This window comes from Gekko japonicus, unplaced genomic scaffold (assembly GCF_001447785.1).
Source record: "Gekko japonicus isolate JY-2015 unplaced genomic scaffold, Gekko_japonicus_V1.1 scaffold3713, whole genome shotgun sequence".
NCBI classification, from domain to species: domain Eukaryota; kingdom Metazoa; phylum Chordata; class Lepidosauria; order Squamata; family Gekkonidae; genus Gekko; species Gekko japonicus.
The window spans coordinates 47,551-70,623 of NW_015169896.1; the positions used below are offsets into that span (position 1 = coordinate 47,551).

Sequence of the window (23,073 nt, forward strand, 5' to 3'; positions counted from 1 at the left end):
TCGCCCCCCCCCTTCCCATTATCTAAGGAGGGAGGGAGCCGGGGACACCTGGTTTTCATGATAGTGCCCATGGCTGTAATTGAAAATTGTGAAGGCATCCCAGAAGCATTGCCATTACCCAGAAAGCATAGTATCAACCTGGACTAATGAGGTGAGAGAATGGATGGGATGACAGGACAAGAGTTAACTGAGTTCACAAAAGAATACCTACTTGATTAAACCAAAAGGTGATATCCTGTTTTGCAAGGTGCCTTTGCAGATATTAATTGTCATCGTGGGTCTTCAAACTTTAGTGACTGGTCTTATTTGCACCTGCACAGGGGGTGATCTACAGGTCTTAGGGACCATTCAGAACTTGGGATATTTGAGATTCAAGGCAGCAGGAGGGGCGAGGGAGGAGGGAGCGTGCTCCAGCTGCTCTGCAGTGCATTGGCCCTTAAACATCTTTTAGAGGACCACTGTACTGGAGGGTGGTATACCTCCCTCTGGAGACCATGTTTGCTTTAATGGATTTTAAAGTTTAAAGGGGAAGACACACTTTGGACCAGCCTGCCCCCCCCCCAAAAAAAACCCCTGGGAATATCCAGGAGTGCTTTTTGAATTATTATATATTGCCAGTCTGGTAGTGGAAATATTGGGCATTGTATCAGGTTGGCAACATCCAGTTTCACACCTCTAACTGGAAAATTCTACTGACTTTGTAGAAACTGAAGATCATTGTTCATATTGGTTCTTTGCAGTAATGAAGATTTTCTTTCCTTAGTATTCTATGAAGCTGGAGAAGGGAGACTATACTGTTCGGCTACAGATCCGTCATGAGCAGAGCAGTGAACTGGATCGTATCAAAGACCTTCCATTTATTATCTCCCACAGACTGTCTAGTGCCCTGAGTTTAGATATTTGCGAAAACCACAGCCAGGCTCTCTTAGGGAAAAAGAAAACAAATAGTCTGTGCCTGCCTCCAAAGCACAACCAGCCTTTCTTTGTTACATCTTTGCTAGATGACAAGTGAGTACTTCACGTTCTGAATATTTCTAGTCTGCGGTGCGTAACACTGTTAAAATGTTGTAAGCTGTTCCAAACCTTCAAAGATCAGGAAATAAAAATTCAGACCATCGGTTTTCATATTTCACAATGATGAGCTGCTATCAGTCAAAAAATGACTGTTGCCTCCCCCAGTGAAGATGTTAGTCAAAGGAAAGCAGCCATCACTGCTGGGTAAGAGCAAGGTAACTTAGACTTGAACTTAGGAAAAGGAGCTAATGTGTTTGGGGGGTGGGGTGGCTGTTTCACTCCTGGTTATTTATTCATATCCAGCTCTTCTCCCACACTGGGAATTTAAAGTGGTTTGCTAAGTAAAATGGAAATACAGTATGCATGTAAACAAAACTATGCTACCCAGCAAGCCCTCAGTCCAAACATAAAGTAGATGATGAGCCAATATGGCTCTAGCAGGACCACAGGCTGTTCACATGCCTTCGGCAAAAGCCAAGCTTTTGGCCACTTAGGAAAAGGGATGAGGCAATTGCTTAGCCCTGTCAGCTGTCTTAGATTTTCTCAGTTCTCTTTAAGATAACTTGCAGGAGCACTGACACGTTTAAAGAGAGATTCTTAAACGTGTGTTTGTGATTTTTGTTTTGTTTTGTTTTATTTTGGAGATATAGAACTATAATGTGAAATGCTTGAATTGAAGAACGCGCCAGTTTATTTGGGTTTGTTTAATGTACTAAATAATATGTCAGCATTTTAATATACTAGAGGAGGTATTTGGCGTTCAACCTTGGTAGCACGTAACCTCCTCATTGTTCCATGCTTTCTTGATCCCTAGAATACCTAAAGGAGCAGGCCCAGGATGTTACCTAGCAGGGTCGTTGACACTTTCAAAGACAGAGCTTGGAAAGAAAGCGGTGAGTAAAACAACATGAAAGTCGATAATGTGTTTTTTCTGAATGAAAATGCCTCTCTAAAGGTCTTTTGTGAAACTATTATCACCTGTTAATCCGGATTTTAGGAGGATTTTTTTCTAGACTTTTATAAGGATAGTCTAGGGACAAATGCCAGACATCCATGTGTGGGGTTTTTTTTAGGTATTTTAGCCTTCAAATTCATTTTGAACTTGCATTTTTGCTTTTTCTAGACCATCCAGACACTTTCTGTTGCATTAAAGTAACTGCTTCTGCACTGACATGACTATTATACAGCTGTTTCTTGTCCCTGTGTCATGTGTTCTTTTATGTTCTGCTTAAAGAATATTTTGTGGGTCACACATGGCTTAGCGATAGAGCATCTGCCTGGCATGCAGAAGATCCCAGGTTCAATTCCTAGCATCTCCATTTACAAGGATCAGGTAGCAGGTGGTGTAAAAGACCTTCACCTAAGATTCTGGAGAGCTCCTGCCAGTCTGAGCTGTCAGCGCTGACCTTGATGTGTAGGCAGGCAGCTTCCATTAAAACAATAAAAGATGCTTAGAGCTCAAAGTGTATTCTCGCCTTCTCTAGATATCAGTAGTTGGATCTCTGATATGTCCTCATTTGATGCTGTACCAGCATAAGGTCTCCTCTACTGTATATTAAATAGAGGCTCTATAAGTCGATCTGACATCCCTAGATGTATTTTGTTCTGAATTTTCATAATTAAAAATGTGAATTATTAAACAGTGTCATTGAAAAAATGTGGGTGTTTCTCCTCCCCCCCCCCAAATCAATTTAAGTAAATGCAGGAAATGTGCTTTCTGGATCTCGCCGAGATCCATGGTTGTAAAAAGATTATTAAACAGTGTCATTGAAAAAATGTAGGTGTTCCCCCCCCCCCCCAATTTTGTTAAAAATCAATTTAAGTAAATGGAGGAAATGTGCTTTCTGGATCTCACCGAGATCCATGGTTGTAAAAGGCAAAGTAGTTCCTCATTCCTTCACTTACTTCTACATTTTTGAAGGGATTTCCTCAGCTGTTCAGTTACCTGTTAATGCCAAGCAAGGGCAAGCTGGTCGTTTTAAAGTCCTTATGAATTCCTTCATGCTAAATGGTTGCTTAGGTCATCCAAATGCTGCATGTATTACAGTAGGGTTGTAGGAATTGTAGTTGGATTGCCACAGAGATTTGTTTAAATATGTTTCAGAAACTCCGGAGCCTAACGATAACATCAAAAATCTATAAGCTATCCAGAAATTCCATCAAATTCATACTGGACATTGCATTTGAGGTGCAAAAGGTCCAACCCCATTGTCCGTGCAGTGGGGAAAGTATCGAAATATCCTTTAGAAAGCAATGAACCACTTGCCAATTCTGCTAGCCGTCCACGTAGCCACACAGAACAAAAATAATGACCAGGGGGACAAGATGGAGAAGGAAATAATGTCAGCTTCCTCCAGTGTCTCTTTCCATGGAGTACAATACTGCTTTCCATTGCTATCACTATTTTAGGAATTTCAGCCTGCATGGATGGAAGTGGAAAGGAATGACCACAACTGGTAGTGGGTATAGCAGCAAAATGGTCCAGAGCTCTTTATTGGCTCCTGGGCCTCAGATGTCCTCTTTGCCAGTGTTGGTTGCGTACTTCCCACTTCGGTGCAATGGAGCCGCTAGGTAAAGTGGACAATAAAAAACAAACACACTGTGCCAAAATAATTCAGTAAATAACAATAATTATCAAAATATATTTCTGTATAATTATAGAAGGAACTGCCAACAATTCAAGTACAAAAGAATACCGATTTTGGTAAACAGTAATCTAAATAAAGTATTTATACAGTGTTACTTGAATCATGCAGTCATTCTTTCCTCACACAAGTATCCACGTAGTATCAAAAGTCCAACTCGATTAAATCCACTGTCGAGTTGGATTTTTGCTATCACGTGGATACTTATGTGAGGAAAGAACGAATGCATGATTAAAGTACACTGTATAAAGACATTGTTTAAATTATTGTTTACCAAAAACATTATTTTGGACTTGAATTGTTGATACGTGTAATTGTATAGGAATATATTTTGATGATAATTAGTGTTATCTATTGAATTATTTTGGTACAGTGTTTGTTTTTTTATTGTTGATTTTGAATCCACTGTGGTCCCTGTTCTTGTATTGACTAGCTAAAATGGGTCAGAGCTCTAATATATTTCTAGAAAGATGCTAGTAAAGCCAGCTTCAACAAACTAACTTGCTTAAAAGCGTGAACTAATCCCACTGAGTGAGAACACAGATAGATCTCAAACTTGCCTTTAGGACAACGTGTACACTTAAAAGGGGATTTAACTTGGTGAATTTACTTAAACTCAAGCAGTGTGTGGCTTGCCCCATCTCTGTGTGAATTTTTTGCTTGCGAAAGGCAAAGCGAAGGATTCCACCAATACCATGCTAGTGGCTGAATCTAAACTGCTACTTGTGCAAGAAGAAGGCACTTCTGCTTGGAGGAGGGCGATTTGTTGAGGAATGCCCACCTTTAGCTGGAGCCATGCAATGTCCGGCTTGTTTCCAAACACCCACTGGCCTTTAGGAGCAGCTAGAGGGACAGGGTGCTGCAGCAGAAAAGGAGAGATGGGAGAGCACCATTTCCCATCAACAGAAGAGGGTATCTGTTATGAAGTAGCCCCCTCTCGCTCCACAGACAGAGCTGAGCTAGCGATCTTGCAGAGTCCTTCCATTTCCAGTGGGAGGCGAATCACCAGTATAAGTTCTGTCTGCTCCTCAGAAGCCGCATGTTCTGAGATCAGAACTTGGTTCTTGGATCGCTCCTCCCATTTTTGCATGCTATATGACAGGTTATGAAGAAGTCTCTCTGTGTTTGTGTGTGTGTGTGTGTGTGTATGTATGTATGTATGTATGTAGTGGCCCAGGAAAATCTATGAAATCAATGAATTCAGCTTGTTTTATCAATGAACTCAGCAGTGTGTTATTCTAACTCCCAGGGGCAGTCCGCAGCAAAGCGACAAGGAAAGTTTAAAAAGGTACTGAATGTCAGTTTTTGCAAGATGTACTTAAAGTCTTTTTCCCCCCTCATATGACTTGGAAGTTATTATACAGAATTATTTCTACATCCTCAGATGTCTTTAAATACAACTCGAACAGTGTTTTACTCCTGAATGTCTCCTCTTTATTAGAATAAGTACAGTGTGTTTGGTTAAGCAGATTATCACATGCCCTGAGCCCACCGTCTCTCTTGTGTGTTGGCTGAGCCTGCAGAGAGGGAGGGTGGGCACAAGCTTGTTGGCCCTGCCTCTTTGTGGTTGCACAGTGCCTACATGCAGTGGAAGTGTCTTTATAGGGGAACACTCCATTTTCATAGGTCATCATCCCAGCAGTTCTGTGGAAAACTAGAAATGCTGAGCAAACTGCGTTGGCACCAAGAGAATATATGCTAAGCATTTTTCACGCCTGTTTACTCTGGCTCCTCACAAAATGAAGTCATTCACTTAAGTCATTCACTTAATGACTGGGTTCAGAAGCAAAGCTGATAAGGGTTTTGTGTGACCACCAAGAAGACAGTTTTGTACAGCATCTTGCAAATAATTTGTAGTCATTGCCTTTAAAAAGGATTTATCTGTTGGCTTACTTTATACTAATGGAATTCTTTTAGTAGATGAGTTTAGCGTTGTCTCAGAAAATGCTACATTAGAAAGTGTGACGAAAAACAATTTCCATCCACTGGATTGTGGTATATGGTGGTAGCAGTTGTGTTATTCTTTACCAAGAAGAAGGTAAAGCCCAAAAGTGTTAGGATGGGAGAAATTGAGTCTGATCTTCTATCTAGGCTAGCAGGCAGCAAATCTGTTCAACCTGCAGTCATGATGTTCATATTGATCCTTTCATGCAGTTCATTAGCACTAATAGTATAAAGGGGTCATAGTCCGCATTCACAAAGACAGATACACATTCCTTGTGCAGAGCGAAAGAGAGTGAGCCAGGATTTGCAAAGGATGTGTTGCACAGTCTGCAAATCTATTAGGAAGATGAAGGTATCTTCCAAACCAGTTATTCTGTTTTTTGTAAAAACTTGGTATGGTCTTGCTGGAAAATACCTTATCTGTTCACTTGCAGGAAAATACCTTATCTGTTCATTAGGCCCACTAATGCAGTAGTGCAAATGTGTCTGCTTACTATATGCACTGTAGTCAGTCATGTGTTCTGTTGTGGGACTTGGCAGGGCCTGGCTGTCCTCTCCTTCACAGTGGCTGTCGGTAGCCATTAGATGAGCATAACTGCAGCAGTTTTACATGCTTCATTTTTTACTAAGGTTAAAAGTGCCGTTCTCAGATGTAGTACGATACTGGGTGCTCATGTGTGGAGGTTGAGGTTTGTGTTCCCCTCTTGTCCCATCATTTATTTAATTCAGAATGACCTTGCAGTGTTCTCCGAGTGGATTCTTGGGACCAGATTTCTGCAGACAGTGATGTGGAGAAATTTAGGTTAATTGTGGAGTGAAGAGCAAGCTTTCATGTGCTTTTTGTTTAATCATCAGTTGAGGGGCACAGGGTTCATTATGAAAGAGAACTAAACTAAATGTAAGCAGTGTTCCCTCTAAGCTGAGTTAGTGTGAGCTAGCTCACAGTTTTTTACCCTCCGGCTCACATGTTTTTGTCTTAGCTCAGGAAGGATGGCTCCAGACCAAACTAATTTATGCAGTAGCCAAATTGCTCACCCACAACTTTTATGCCAGTAGCTCACAAAGTTGACCTTAGCCACGTGGCAGTGATTTTTACCAGCCAGTAGCACTAAGTTGAGAAAAGAGAATCATAAGAGTCATCGTTAAGGCAGGCACTTCCACTAAGTAGCTGCTGTTCGCCCGCACTCTGGAGTCTCTGTGGGGCATACGATCCAGGTGACTGAGCAGCCTGGGGCTACTTTCAGCCCTAAGCCACAGTAGTAGATCCATGCAGAGCCCGCCCCCCACATAATGGGATGGTCCTACCTGGCCCTGTCTGGTTAATAGAAAAAAAGATATACTGGGGGTGAGGGGGTGGGGACAACAACCTTTAAAACAACATTAGCACACATTTGAAGCTGTTTAGAGTCAATGAGTCTCTTTTTATCAGCACTACATCTGAGCGGGCTGCTGTTCTCATTGAATAGGAAGACATTGTCGTGACATTGTTTCTTGCCTCCTGGAGCAAAGGTGCAAATAATTTAAGGAAGGGTATTTTTCTGAAGGTTAGGTCTGGTTCACTTCGGCTTTGACTCACTAAAGTTATTGTGCGTAGCTGGAGCAAGGTGGAAAATCTAATTTCCTAGACAATTTGTGGACTTTGCTATAGAAAAGCTTCCAATCTGTGCCTGTACGAGCATAGTTCCATTAAGGAGAAGATAGGCTACGATAAAAGCAAGCCGGTCAGCTTTGTAGCAGTGTTCCAGCTCACCAAATGTTTAGAAATTTGTATAACTATAGCTTATTTTTTATCCTTTCTAAACCTGTAAAAGGTACTAATGAATACTGGGAAGGAAAGTTTGTTTTTAAAAACACACACCTATTTGGCAGTTAATCCAATATAACATACAAAAAAATTAAGGTTACTGTTTACGGCACAAGGGTACCACTGATTTTCTCATGGATTTCTCCCTTTAGCTTCAGATAGGCTGGACGTATACATAAAAACAAATGAATAATTAACACTTGCTGTCTAAAGTACGCAAGTAACTGAAGTGCTGTGAATATTCTCATGTACCATTTTTGCAGAATCCACGTGGTTCACATGTGCAGGCTTTCATTTGCCCCATTCCTTTCGCAGTCAGTCAGACCTGCTTTTAATGCTCACTTTTAAAAACAGTTATCTTTGAGCTAGGACACACAGAACAATTCTTCCAATTGTAGAAGACTATGGAGTGCAAAGTGACACAAGTTAGGGACAGAATTCTTCGGGGGTCAGAAGCAAATAGCATATGTTATACTGCTGACCCCCAGTAAAGATGGGATTTTAATATGGACTGCTAACTCCCCTTCCTATCCAGTTATCTAAATAAAATGCTACTGTACTGGTGCTACAATTTAATGATAGATACTGGGAGGGGAGCCTGATCCTCAAATCCAGTATAAAAGATCATATTTTAAACTAGCTCTGGCCTTTTTGAAGTGTCTGACAATTCACCCGTAGTCTACATATTGAAATTCCTTGATCACAATTTTAAATCCCTAGACGAATACACCTTTTCAGCTGGACTGTTCTTTGCCAGCAAAAACTAATCTTTTCCTCCTGCAGGTAGTGCGAGCTGCTACATAGCTCTCTTTTACTACTTTTAGGATGTTTGCAGTATGACAGAATGCTCCTGTTAGCACTGACCAAGTTGCTGTCCTTTTTTCCCCTTCTAGGACATCGTTTCAGTTCATTATCATCTGATCCCGTCACCGATAAAAAATAAGAACGGCAGCAAGGAAAAGGAGAAGGAGCCAGAAAAAGAAAAAGACGCAAAGGACGAATTTGCTGAAGCTTTAAGGGACCTGAAGATTCAGTGGATGACTAAGTACGTTTCTGTAATTCCTCTGGGGTCAGTTTGCATCCTTCACGGAATAAACAGCTATATTAGCACAATTTATGTCCCATGCTCTCCCACCCTAGAGTTGCTCAGTCAGCATTTTTACCGCCATTCTTCTTCTCTAGGCTCGATACCAGTGACATATATAATGAATTGAAAGAGGCCTTTCCTAATCATCTTCCTCTGTATGTCGCAAGACTTCATCAATTGGATTCTGAAAAGGTGAGCTCTCATTTTTTAAGTGGACTTTGTAGAGTTAAGGCAGCCAAACGATTGGGCTTAGAAGGTGACGCCTTTCATATTCTTCAGCCTTATTGCCTTGAACTTCGTGCTCTTGGCAGTTTGGTACAATTTTATTTCTTCCCTTACGACCCTGAAAGGAAAATAACTTGATTGTTTGCTTGCTCGATATCAGGCTTTGCGTATTGAGTTTATCAAGATTTAAAGATAGTCAAAACCACAAGGCGACATACTAGTTAGATATGAACCAAGCCGGCTGCATTCTCTCAAAAGTCATAATTGATTGGTGCAATTTTTGGCAAAAGGTCAAAAACTGTGCATGGTACCAGCAACACCATGGCTTGTAGAGTACGTCTTCTGGCAAGTCATTTGGTAGCGGCCTCACTCACAACTTCCTTAAAAGCAACATTTGACCCCAATAGCACCTTAGGGGCCAACAAGATTTTCCAGAGTATAAGCTCCTGAGACTCAAAGCTGCTTTTGTCAGAAACCTTAATCAGGGAGCGTTAACTCTTGAAAACCCATACCCTGAAAATCTTTTTGGTCTCTAAGGTGCTATTGGGGTCAAATCTAGCTCTTCTGTTGCAGACCAAGATGGCTACCCTCTGAAAACTGGCTTTGTTAAGGGGATTTTTCCATTTCCAGTATCGGTGTTCAAGTTGTGAGATGTCTGTGTTTCTCCTAGCTTACTGTTCCTCCCCTTAGCTTCAAATCTCAACTGACTGCAGCTAAAGAATTTGCACTTGTAGAACAGAAGTAGTAACATGATTTGGTTGCTGCCAAAGGCAAGCATTGAACTGCTTTACGTTTAGAAAACTGATATGCCATCTCCCCCGAGAACCTGCTCGTGGCAGCTGTTTTATGTATGTTAAGTTTAACATATTATATGCCTTCTGTAATGTACCTTTACGTGTGTGTGTGTGGAGAGCCAATATGTGGTGTAGTGGTTAAGAGTGCTGGACTCTAATCTGGAGAACTGGGTTCGATTCCACACTCCTCCACATGAAGCCCGCTTGGTGACCTTGGGTCAATCATAGCTCTTTCAGAGCTATCTCAGCCCCCCAAATAAGTCTAGCTTGCCACCTAGTGGTGCATGATGCTAATGAGCTGGAATTTATGGCTGCCCAGGCAATCTCTGGATCTCCTGGCTATACTACATACAATGCCACACTACTACTACTACCACCACCACCTCCTCCTATTATTATTATTATATTATTATTATTACTACTACATGTGTGTGATGAGACTCATGATAACCTTCCTGTTCCAACTAGGAACGAATGAAAAGACTGCCTGAAATTATTGAGGCTGCCAATACAGTTATCTCGCATATTGATCAAACAGCGCTCGCAATTTATCTTGCTATGAAGACTGATCCTCGGCCTGATGCTGCTACTATAAAAAAGTACCTAACCAGTAAATACTTCTTTTCTCGCATCTTATTTCTGCAATCTGCTTCGACTCTCTACTCTTGTGCCTCTGGATTTTTAAAAGCAATTTTGCTGTCAAAGCCATTCATAACAATGGGCTTAAACACATTTAATTTTGTGTGGATTATACCCAGTGATGAATTATGGTTTGGCTCAAAGCTGCTGCTGTTAGTTGCAGCCTGAAATGGCTGGAGGCTGGGATGTACTCACATGACTGATGATGTTAGGCAGATTTCAGAGTTGAGATTTGCAAGATGTTTTGGATGGGTTGTTTTTCATGCTTGCTGAAATTGAAATATTGGGAATAATCAGTGGAGCAGTGAGATGAGAACAGAAATATTTAATTGGGAATGTTGTTTGCCATTACAGTGCGAAAGAATCCCTAGCATGAAAAGGTACTGATGTTTCAGTCAACAGTTCCCCAAAATACTTTGTCAATCATCAGATAACAGTATTCTGTATTCTGTAAGCAGGAGCACGGCATATGGATGCACAGGCATTTCCTCCTTTTGCTCTCACCACCCTGCCACCCTGCAAATACTTGCCCTCTGCTTCCCCAGAGGGTACCAAGTCCTCGTTGACAAGGTCAAATACTTGCCCTCTGCTTCCCCAGAGGGTAGAATCAGATCTAATGGGCTTAAGTTACAGCAGAGTAGATTCTGATTGAATGTTTGGAGGAAATTTCTAATGTAAGAAGCAGTTGAACAAGGAACCAGTGGGGAGGGCGAGTCTGCCTCACTGGGAAAGATAGCGACAACTATCCATTGAGAATACTCTGGCTTTCCTTGTGAAGAAGAAGGATTGGATTTATACCCCGCCCTTCACTACCCAAAGGTGTCTCAGAGCGGCTTACAAATGCCTTTCCCTTCCCCTCCCCACAACAGACACCCTGTGAGGTAGGTGGGGCTGAGAGAGCTCTGACAGAAACTGCTCTTTTTCAAGAACAGCTCTTATCAGAACTATGGCTTGCCCAAGGTCATCCAGCCAGGTGCAAGTGGAGGAGTGGGGAATCAAACCTGCTTCTCCCAGATTAGAGTCCGCACACTACCACTACACCAAACTGGCTCTCTCTCTCTGGGGTTTGGACTAGATGGCCCACAATGCTGCTTCCAACTGTGGCTCACTCTCAGAACAGTCTCCGTGGAGACAGTCAATGGGGAAAATGCCTCTGAAGCAAGGAAGTCCTTAGAAAGAGTGGGGTTGCTTTGTCAGTTGCTGGACCACATGGACTCTCCATGTAGGTGAGAAGTCTCTCCAAAGGGCCCATTGTTGGCTGTCAGAGCAACTGTTCTAAGGCTGAAAATGATCTTTTGAGCAGTGCTGCTCCCCCTAGCTTTCAGTGTTCTCCATTTGGATATTTCCAGTCTGAATAGATACCTGAAAAGAACCTTATCAGTATTTGGGGGGTATATTCAGGTATCTGGGTGTTATTTGTGTTGTCAGGAAAGACTGGGTGTTAGTTCCAGAAAAATTCCAGAAATATTCAGGACTATCTGAAAGTATTCAGGGCTGGCATGTTAAGGCTTCCAGGGCTTTTTCCCCCCTTCTTCTTCAATTTTACAAATTTCCCAGAAACCAGGAGGGGAGAAGGGAGGCAGCTCTCTCAGGCAACGAAATCCAATGTTACGAGGAGAACTTCCATGCAGAAAATAAATGTGGGGACAGAAATGTAGTAATTGCCACTCTCATAAATGGGGGAAAGGCCCTACAGATGTCATTGGAAGAAGAGAGAGGTGTCTACTTTCCTAACAAGTATGTCAATTTAAAAGAAGCACCAGCAGATCTGACAAAAGCACCTTAAACGAAGCCCTTGCATGCCGTATTGCTGTTTCTTCTTTACAGGAGTGGGAGGGAGCAGAAGCGCCAGTCATGAGGGGCTGTTGGTTATGTTGGGCTTGGGCTCCATTGGCCCTGGGCTCTGTTGGTGTTCTCTGGTTTGATGTTGGTTTTGTTGGACTTGTAAGTTCTCTTTGCATTTGGAGGCTTTGGGGCGGTAGTTGCCCTCGTGTGTGTGTTTGGCTGTGGGCTTCTTTGAAATTTTTTCCCTGCTGGAAACAGTGGAGGCACATAGGGATGTCTGGGGGCACCTTGTTCAGGGGTCCATGGAACTGGACTCCTTGGTACAATTTGCTTGAAACTTTGGGAGTGGTTTTTTAGTAGGCAGGCACAACAAGGTGTCCTGCAGCTTTGGTGTCATGTGATTGAAAAACAGCTACTGTAGCCCCCCCTTCCCTGAAAAAGTCCCCCATAGGGAATAATAGAACCCAGATCATTCTGGGAAACACCCCCTGCCAAAAACAAATATCCTGAAACAGTGTCAGAGACCTGAATAATGGTATTTAGGCCTCTCTCAAAATCTAGATTGGAAAAACACCGGGGTGGGGAGGTTTAGGTGCACATCCCTATTCTCCATCCAGTTTCTGCAGGCTAGCAATACTCCCATGCCTGTGTTACAGTGAAATTTAGAGTGCGGAAGGTAAATCCAAGATTCTCTTTGGCCGGCTATCCACACTCATCACTAATAAGTTAAATTCAGAGGAGAAAGCACTTCAGAGTAAGCCCAGAGTGATGATTCTGAACTTCCTGGATTTCGAATGTGTGTTTTCAGATTCCATAGTTTATCACTGAAGTCCTACAGCCTTCTTTATCTGTTAGGTACCTGATCCAGCATGTTTGGTGGGTGGGTTTGGCAGGGGAACCATTAAAAAGGGTGGTGAGTGTGCAATTTCTTATTCTGAATTCTTGATGGAGCTAGTTCCAGCATGTTTGGGGGGTGGGTTTGGCAGGGGAGCCATTAAAAAGGGTGGTGGGTGTGCACATTTCTTATTCTGAATTCTTGATGGAGCTATTGCTTATCGTTCCATCTTAAGTTTGACAGTAGAAGAAAAGCCTATTCTAAGATGGTGAAAAGTGAATCCTCTTCCTTTGGAAGTAGTAGTTTCAGTTGCTGCTCACTCTAGTGATTAGGAGTGCGGCCTCTAATCTGGGAGAACTGGGTTTGATTCCCCGCTCCTCCACATGCAGCTGCTGGTGTGACCTTGAGTCATTCACAAGTTCTTTCAGAGCTGTTCTTTCAAGGGCAGTTCTTGAGAGAGCTCTCTCCACCCACCCACCCTACCTCACGGGGTATCTGTTTTGGGGTGGAGAAGGGAAACGGATTGTAAGCCGCTCTTGAGACTCCTTTGGGTAGTGAAGGGCAGGGTATAAATCCAATCTCTGCTTCTTCTTCTAACTCTGCTGTGTATTTTGGTTTCTTCCAGTAGAGAGAAAAAGGTTATTTTTTCAATATCCGTGTCAGCTGACTGGGATTTGTTGCCGGGGGGGGGGGGGGGGGGAAGAGATATCTAATATACCTGTCATTTTTTTTCTCAAATGTTTGGGAGTAATGGAAGAAAATGGTGTATATGCTCACAGGGTAGCATTTGCAATGTGAGTTCCTCGTTCATGAACTTTAAGTCTGCTGTCAACAGATAAGTTTGTTGCGGTATGAATGCAATGGTTCTTTTCTATGTTTTCCACTAAGTGAGATGGACAAGCAGAAATCTACACTGGTAGATGCTCTCTGTCGGAAAGGAAGCGCATTGGCTGACCAGCTCCTGCAGTTGCAGGCCCAAGAAGGGGCTGTATCGAGCGATACAGAAAGTAAAGACGACACCCAGGAGAGTTGTTCGGATGCTCTGATGGAAACTTTCTGGGAAACAACAAAATGGACCGACTTGTTGGATACCAAGGTAGGTAGGAGGGGATGGGAGGGATCAGCACTGTTATATCTGTACATATTTGAGAATGATTCGTTGTGTGCTGTACTCACAAACCAGTTTGCATGTGGTCTAAATGACCAGTTTTTGCAGCTGATCTGTGTACTGCAGCAGTGCACAAGAGAAGGCACCAGAATAGTCATAGTATGTCATGACAAATAGGATAGTGTGAGGGTCTTGGTTGGAGCGGGGGACTCCATACTATCCCTCTGCTTGCCCTTTTCCCTGTTACTGAAGCCTTTTTCGGTTATTCTGAGTTTGCATTATCAACATAGACATGCTGTCTGTATTAACATATTTGCAGAAGCTAAACCTGACTAAAACAGAATCTGCCTGTCTGGTTTACTTTTTGGGAACATTCTGAGCTCACTTGACAGGGGAGTACACAGATGGTATGGTACCGATTTATTGTTTTAGTGGAAACTGCAAACATGGAAAGGTCAAGGCATACCAAAAAACAAAGACGAGTGAAAGATGAATCCCAGGACAGCATGGTTTAAAAGTAAAATGAAATTGTATATGTCCAAGATGACATGCGTTTTTATTTGTATAACGATCGAAAGTACTCGTGTTGCCATAGTTCTTATACAGATTCAGGGTGGTAGCCATGTTGGTCTGAAGCAGTAGAACAAAGTTTGAGTCCAGCAGCACCTTCAAGACCAACAAAGTTTAATTCTGGGTATAAGCATTCGTGTCTTTAGGTATGTGCGTGCACACAAAAGCTTATACTCAGAATTAAACTTTGTTGGTCTTAAAGGTGCCACTGGACTCAAACTTTGTCCTACTACTTATATAGATATTGAAAGCATTCAGCAAAATATGCCATAGAAAGTCTGGTTTGGATCCTCTGAACAAGTTCTGTGCCTGTCAGTCTCTGCTATAGAGCACACTGGCACTTCCATTGGTGCAAGATCCGTTATTTTCCACGAGCCCTTGAGCCAACAGAAATCCTAGTGTGCTCCATAGCAGAGACTAGTGGGCATGGGCCCTCTTCATAGGATTCAAGCATCTACTTTTAGAACTGTAAATGCTTGCATTAGCGTAAGAATTGCCATGTTACATCAGGCCAAGGGTTCATCTAGTCTAGCTGTTTAAACAGCCAGCCATCCATATGCCTCATGAAGTAGCTACAGCCTTTCCCCGCCACTCCATTTTGCAAAGTTTGGACCCTTCTTTCAATTTAAGCAGCTCTTCCTCTAGCAGAAGGCCAGGAGGGAGGTTTTAAATTTTGCTGACCAGAGTAGTAGGCTACAGGCTACAGCCTTTGTGCATGTACTGTAAACATAAAACATAAAACTGGTAACTGTGTTAGAATTCCCTCTGTTCCACAAAACACTTCTGAATTGATCCTTAAAATGGTCGCTTTGCAAGGAATTTGGGATCATGGAAGAGACCCACTGGTCTTCACTCCTTTTTTTCCCCTTCTGTTCTGTGGTATTAATTAATAATTTCTTCCGTTAAGACTAACAAAATATTTTAGAACAGCATACAAGAATCTTTTTGCAATTTTTAAAATTACAGATTCATATTACATTCTCATATATTGCATATCACAATGCATCACACATTTATATTTATGCCTCATTAATAAGCACAATAATCTTACAAAGCAGGAAAATATGATCAAATACAACCCAGAATTCAGTCACACTCAACTAAAAGCAAAGTCTATTATCAAAACTGCTGCTTATAAAGCAACCCTTCCTTAACACTATATTTATATGCGCTAGAACCCCTACTTAGATATATCTTAGGATTTCTTCCTTAGCCTGCTCTTTAGATTGATATCTATTCCAGTACTTGATGAATGGAAGCTAAGTCCCAACAAGCCTTCCCTGAGAGTCTATTTTGCCTTCACAAATCTTTCTATATGCTGTAATTTTATCCATCAGGGCCAGTGCTCCCTCTAAGCTGTGGAGTCTTGCAAGCAAAAATTCTACTTTGTGAGCTACTGGCATTAAAGTTGTGAGTGAGTGATTGGGCTGCTGCATAAGTCAGTTTGCTCTGGAGCCATCCTTCCTGAGCTGAGACAAAAATCTATGAGCTGGAGACCAAAAAACTGTGAACTAGCTCACACTAACTCAGCTTAGAGGGAACACTGATCAGGACCACATACCAGATATGTTACAAATCCATACCTCCACATCAGGTAGTCATAGTTGCTTCCAAGCCTGTGCCAACAGTTGTCTAGTGGCAGCCAGCAGGTTTTTAAAGACATACTTCCTTTCCGTTGAAAGCTCTGCTGGAAAAATATTTAGCAGGGCTACCTTAGGTGAGCATGTTATTTTACAATTTAAGATGCTATTTAGCTCCCTAAGTATGCTGGCCCAATAATCCTGTGCTAATAGGCAAGCCCACCAAACATGAAATAAAGTACTTACTTCGTTATTACATCTTCCGCATAATTTAGAAGCACCTGCCAACATTTTTGCAGACCTTTCAGCTGTGAGGTACCATGTATACAATGATTTTTAAGATATTTCCCCTTATACCTGTATTTAATGATACCTTGACCACATCCTCATGCAATTCTTGCCAGAGGTCTTCTGAAATAGTAATATGCAAGTTTTTCCCCCACCTGTTCTTGTAGAAAGTACTCCTGCCCTCTAAGTCCGCTAGCGGGCTATAAATAGTTACCACACTTTCCCTATGCAGTTCTAAATTGTTTAAAATGAGTTCAGCTTCATTTAAAGGATGTAGCGTGTCCCTCTGATTTAATTTGTTCTGGGTGACACCCCTTATTTAAAGATACTGAAAGAATGGTAAGGGGGTTTCACTAGCTTCAACTCGGAGTTCTTTAAAAGTTTTAAGAGTTTTATGTTAAGTAAAATCAACTCTTTTTGTCATTCTTAATCTCTCCCATACTGAAATCAGTTACTTCAAAAATCTCCTCAAATCCATCACGATGTAGTACTGGCACGCATGGGGTGCTATCCAACTTCACTTTCTTTTTACTCTCATCCCATGCTTTAGTCAATACCATGTGGATGTACATTGTGCCAGGATCAGCCCTTTGTCTATTGGTTTTTCCAGCTCCAAATGTCAAGGGGACAAGACAGACGACGTTGTTCTATCTCCCATCCTGCAACTGTCTTGTGTTTTGCAAACCAATTAGTTATAGCAGCAAGCCTTGCAGCGAGATGGTTTCTTTCAGTGGAGGGGTGTCGTCAGGCCAGCATTGTCTCGTGTTTGTGGAAGCACTGGATTTTTAATTCTAGGCTTTCTGTTTTCCCAGATAAATCTACTGAGCATTTGTTTAATCTGAATTAATAGAGAACATTTTATTATCAATGAAGGTGCCATGATTATAAAAAGGAATCTTGGTCGTATTTTCATCTTAACAAGGATAAAGTGACCCCAACCAAGTTAGCTTGTATTTTGACCAGTTCTTTAAATCATTTTGCTGCATCAAGGAGCCTAAGCCATTAGAGATAAGAATACCTAAATATCTTATCCTTTCGTGCTTCCATGATGCATTAATTGTTTATCCTCCTCTGTTAACCCCACATCCATTAGTCCTGACTGGCTATTGTTCACTTTGTAACTGGAAACTGACCCAAAATCCGTTATTAATCTCATTAAGGTTCTGCACCGAGTTCTTTGGGTTTGTATTGCGAATACAGTATCATCATCAGTACAGCATACAAAATTTTTGAGTACTCCAAAACATTTAATCAGGCTGCATGACTACAGAAAATGTGTTTGGATACATCCGGCTGTCCCCAACCAGGCCCAGGGCCTTCTTGGTCCTGGCTCCGACCTGGTGGAACTCTCTGCCAAATAGCACCAGGGCCCTGTGGGATCTTGTGCAGTTCTGCAGGGCCTGTAAGGCAGAGATCTTCCACCAGGCGTTTGGTTGAGGGCAGCAGTGGCTTACATCGTGTCTGGCACCCTTCCCGGATCTCTGTCCCCTGAAGGATTTAATTCCTCCCCTCTGTACCCATGAGGCACCCACAGGCCGAAAAGGGGAGGGGACCGTAAGAAGTTTCACCACTTGATTTTAATTAATTACATGTGTTGAAATGCTTTTTATGGTTTTAAGTCTGTACATCGCCTAGAGCCCCACAGTGTGGGGATTAGGCGATTCAAAACTGCAGTTAAATAAATAAATAAATGCGTATTCTTGCTCTTCTCTCCCCCCCCACCCCACCCCTTTTCTTCTTCTGGGCACCCAGCCTGATGAAGAATTATGGAGCACTGAGAAGTTTGTTGTCGTGTTGTGATGCTGAAGTTGGTTGTAAATAACTGTAATTGCACAGCACTTTGGTTTTTGAATTTTTATGCAGACCAGTGCAGCTGTCTACAGCATTTAGTATTAGACAAGAGAGAACCTTAGAGTTACATGAGACATTGTGAGACCCACAGTCTTCTGCTTCCACTTCTTCCAGTTGTGCTATAATATCTGAAGGAGAACTCAGGCAGGTGAGCTGCACAGGCCTTAGATTCCGTCTGTGAATCCTCTTGTTTTATACACTCTGTAGGTTTTGCCTTTTGCATACAAACATGCGCTGGTAAATAAAATGTATGGGAGGGGCCTCAAATTTGCCACAAAACTCGCTGAGGAGAAACCAACCAAAGACAACCTGAAGAACTGTATCCAGGTAAGCAATTACCATTATATCCTTTAAAATAAAGCTGCGTGCAAGTTTCACTTGCATTTTAGGAACTATGAAAGCATGCTAAGCTTGACTAGTTAGAACACCAGTAGATTAGATGCATGGATTTAATATCGCCCCACTTCTGGGGAGGTTTTAGAATCCCATAAGACTGTGAAAACTAACTTCTCTTTTAGGGAGAATAGCATAGAATGTAAAAGGAAAACTGTAATTCTCTCCCCCCCTTTTTTTTTTTAGCTAATGAAGTCACTTGGATGGACTCACTGTGCATCTTTCTCTGAAAACTGGCTTCCTGTCATGTATCCACCTGACTATTGTGTGTTTTGAAATAACCTGCAGTTGTAAATCAGAGGTGCTCACCTTGACCGGATATAACGATACATGATGATCTTACTGGAATGCATGTTTTCATCCATTTATTGAATGCTTAAATTGTGTGTATTACTCAACGGACAAAGGATCGCAATATACGTGTGCGCTATCTTGACCCCTGATGACAGGGAGCCTTTTTAGACTTTGACGCATCATTTCTTGGGGTTACCCTAGAACTGAAAACATGCCAACCAAAACCTTTTGCGTACGTCACATTGCTGGCAATGGATGTTTTCGTATGGCCAGTGCAAAAGATTACGAAATGAAGATGAGTTTCTTGCATGTGTATGTGGTTCTTAACTGTTTGTATTTTTAACCACAAGCCTGTACAAGCTGTTCTTTTTACAGTGAGCAGTGGGGTTTTAACACGTTTAAACATAAATTTTCAATTGTATGAAGGCCTTAAAAAAAGCTACATCAACAGTAGCTAAAACCTTATTTATTAGACTTAACAGTAATGAAACTTATCATTTGCAAGAGTTTACAATTTGAATTTTTTAAACAGCAAAACCTTTCAAATTCACAACAAGTGTATTCTGAATTGCTGATGCAAAGGTGCTCTTGAATATCTTCAAGCTGGAGATATACTCAAATATATCCATGTGAAGCAGTGTCAGGATAAACTGATACATGTGTATAAAGTGTCAGACAGTTAACACTTAATCAGGTATTGTAAACTTATACATATATATATATGTTTAATAATGTTGGGAGAAATGTAAAACTACAGAATAAACGTGCAAATTCCAAGATCTAAAACTTTCACACTCGTATTTCATTTAAAACAAACAAAGATTGTTTTAAAGTAAAACAATAAAGGTGAGGCCTGATTTTTCAGAGTATTTTAGGGAGACATTACAAGTTCATTGTTAATTTTATAGCAAATGGATTGAAGGCAGAAGGGTCCCCCCCCCTCCCAGAGTAGAGCTCTGCTTTGTTTCTGAAGCCACCCAAAACACTGCTTCTGAGGATTGGGGGGGGGGAGACCTTAGAGACCAGTAAAGGATAAAGAATGGGAGGCTGCCAGATCAAGAGGGGAAATTCCCATGGAAACCTCCTCCCTCCCCTCTGGGAGAATGCAAAGGGCGCAGTTGCATTCAACCCTGCATCTAGCAGCATATTTGACTCCATGGAGATAAGGTACAAATCAATGTTTTTAGTGGTGCTGCAAACAATAGGGGATCAGTGTACATTTTATACACCAGGGTGGTTAATGAGGTCTGTTAACTAGTCAGTGGTGACTTGAGACTTGAGCAGTCACTAATGGTAAGACACTGTGGTCTTGTGTTCTGTTTCTCACACTTGCATCCCACTCTGACACCCCTGAGTATATACGTACTGTTCACTTCAACAGCAGCAGGTTGGTTATTTGGTAGTAACTATAAAAAGAGTAGTGCCCCGTTATCTGCAGTTAGATTGTCCTTGCATTTTGAAACCATGACACACACACACATGTTTTGGCATTACCCACATCTCTATACTTCAGCCAATTTGGATTAGTGTCTTTGTGCCTTCATATGGCATCATTATATAGAGTAAAAATAGGCCTCTCCTTTCCAGTCTTTCTTTAGCAACAACGGATGGTTGGAACAAGTTCAGTCCAAGGCTTATAGCTCAACACAAACACCCAGGCAATGTTGTTAATGGAAGGATGCAGTTGGGTAGCATGTGTGCCTACTAGGAAGTAGTGGCAGCTACAAGCATAGTCAGCTTCAAGAGGGGATTGGATGAACATGGGTCGAGGGCCATCAGTGGCTATTAGCCACAAGGTATAAAGGGAACACTATATTGGGGACAGTGATGTTCCATATTTTTGGTGCTTGGGGAGCAACAGTGGGAGGGCTTCTGGAGTTCTGGCCCTGCTGGTGGACCTCCTGATGGCATCTGGGTTTGGGCCACTGTGTGTCGCAGGGTATTTGACTAGATGGGCCATTGGTCTGATCCAACATGGCTTCTCTTATGTTCTTAAGAATAGTTGTAAATGGCTAATTGCTTCATCATTCCTTCGGGTCAGGAAATAGAGCTGCAGAGGTTTTTTCCCCGAATAGACTAGGCAATAGTAAAGCAGAGAAAGAGACTTCTAAAAGCTGTGCTCCATCAACTAAGTCGCCTAACACTGAATGAAGGTTCTGGTGTACCTTCCTATTTTAATTTTCTCGCACTGTACCTTTGAACAATTTGACATTTGACTCTGGGAATTCTGCTATCTGCGTGATATTGAATATGTTGCTGAGTCTGTCCAAAAAATCATAATCTGTGCTGAACCTGAATTTGTTTGCCCATATCAAGGTCGTCCCTGGCTGACACAAGTAGTCTATTGTGGCCAACAGGAGATCCAGAGCAGTGTGGTGGTACACAACATCCGTAGCCACAATGAAGTCATACGGGTGGGTTGACTTGGGGAAATCTTGGTCAAGGTTTTCTCCCCATGCCAGCTTTCGTACTTCAGGCTTGTGAATGTCCATGCCCCGTGTGTTTTTTGTAATGTTGAATTCCAGATTTTCTAGTACCTCAGGCAAGTCGGTGGCTGTGACAAAAGCCCCTGAAAGAGAATGGAAGGCTGTTCACTGTACCATCTAAGAAAGCACCCTGCCTCTCCTTTCAGGCTAACGATTTCTATTGTTAGTGTGTCAGAATAATAACTGCTTAACTGCCCACTGCAGGAGCAAGCCATTCATAAGGGATCATTCTTTAAATGAGTATGCCATAGCTAGAGATGTGAAGGCCCGGAAAAAAACCAGAAAAATTAAGGGGGGGAACGGTTTTTTCCCTGTTTTTTTCCGAAAAATTGGAAAAATTGAGAAAAGGAAAAAAATGATTATGGAATATTTTATTTTAACATGATGAATAAAATATTTTAAGACTAGGTGTTCAAATATTTTCCAAATCATTTCTAAAAAATATGTATGGTATCAGATTCTTTCCTCTGTAGCCATGCGCACAGAGGTTTTGGCTGTAGTGGGCGTGACCAACTCTGAAGCCAGCCGGAACTGCGTTCCTGCCCAAAAACAGCCCTGCAAGGGTCACTGGAAAGACCATAATGCTAGAAAAAGGTAGCCGAAAAAGAGGAAGACCCAACAGGAGATGGATTGACTCAGTCAAGGAGTCATTGCCTTTGTTTGCATGTTGTACTCCGCCATCTTTATATTAGTACTGTTTAGCTGCTTAGGCTTTGTTGTATATTTCATTGTATTTTAATGTATTTATTGCTTTAGTGTATCAATGTGGTTAGCCGCCTTGAGCCAGTTCTGTGGCAAGCCGGGATAAAAATGGAAACAAACAAATAAATAAAGGAAGGAAGGAAGCCACAAAGGCCCTCAGTGTGCAAGGCCTGAGCAAGGCTGTTAACAACAACAGGACATTCTGTAAGTCGGAAGTGACTTGAGAGCATCTTAACACACGCAGTGGACATTTCCTGCAGCTCAGGGCTCCGGGCAGCTTTGGTTAAGTCACATTTTTTAAGGTTTTATTTTAAGGGTAACAAATTAGGCTCTTGCTAGGCAGAATCCTGCGGACTAAACAAATGCCGGCATTCTGAGTTTTAGTTCTCGATGACATAATCAGCATATGTATTTTGGGTGTAAAAACCTGCTTTGGGTCATTTTATGGCACTTATCATGATCCCTGAGGGATGAAAAGGATATCAAAGGCCAGGCAACATAGACTTTCAGAAAAATGTTGATTAGCCAATTTAGTCAGATAAAGACTTGGTATGCAGCTACTGTCTGTAATAAGGATGCCAGCCTCCAGGTGGGGCCTGGGGATTCCCCTGGAATTACAGCTCATCTCCAGACTGCAGTGATCAGTTCCCCTGGAGAAAAATGGATGCTTTGAAGGGGGACTCTATGGCAGGCTTGTAGCCACGGGGGGGGCACAAGGATGATGCCCCCTCCCAAATTTGCCGTGGCCCCTCACCAATCAGCTGGTGCAGGAGGGATCAGGTCTGCTCCACGAGGCTGCTGCTGCCTGGCCCACCCCGGGAGCACCAGTGCTGGGTGAAGTCCTATGTTCCCTCTAAGCTGTGGAGTCTTGTGAGCAAAAATTCTACTTTGTGAGCTCCTGGCATTAAAGTTGTGAGCGAGCGATTTGGCTGCTGCATAAATTAGTTTGCTCTGGAGCCCTCCTTCCTGAGCGAAGACGAAAATGTGTGAGCTGGAGGCTAAAAATCTGTGAGCTAGCTCACACTAACT

General features: G+C 42.2%; 2 protein-coding genes across 4 annotated transcripts in view; one reads left to right on the plus strand and one right to left on the minus strand.

Moving 5' to 3' along the window:
- Positions 1–20,756, plus strand: part of TPP2 (tripeptidyl peptidase II) — a 53,089-nt gene extending 32,333 nt beyond the window's left edge. Inside the window, 8 exon segments of the mRNA XM_015417492.1 lie at positions 764–1,008; positions 1,829–1,907; positions 8,301–8,452; positions 8,590–8,686; positions 9,982–10,112; positions 13,661–13,868; positions 18,377–18,496; positions 18,749–20,756. Coding sequence (XP_015272978.1) covers positions 764–1,008; positions 1,829–1,907; positions 8,301–8,452; positions 8,590–8,686; positions 9,982–10,112; positions 13,661–13,868; positions 18,377–18,496; positions 18,749–18,838 — 1,122 coding nt within the window. The 3' untranslated portion in view covers positions 18,839–20,756.
- A 35-nt stretch (positions 20,757–20,791) lies between these two features.
- METTL21C (methyltransferase like 21C) overlaps positions 20,792–23,073 on the minus strand; it is a 38,361-nt gene continuing 36,079 nt past the window's right edge. For all 3 annotated transcript variants that reach the window (XM_015417491.1, XM_015417490.1, XM_015417489.1), the window contains exon 5: positions 20,792–21,425. In XM_015417491.1, coding sequence (XP_015272977.1) covers positions 21,031–21,425 — 395 coding nt within the window. In that variant the 3' untranslated portion in view covers positions 20,792–21,030. The remainder of the gene's footprint in view (positions 21,426–23,073) is intronic.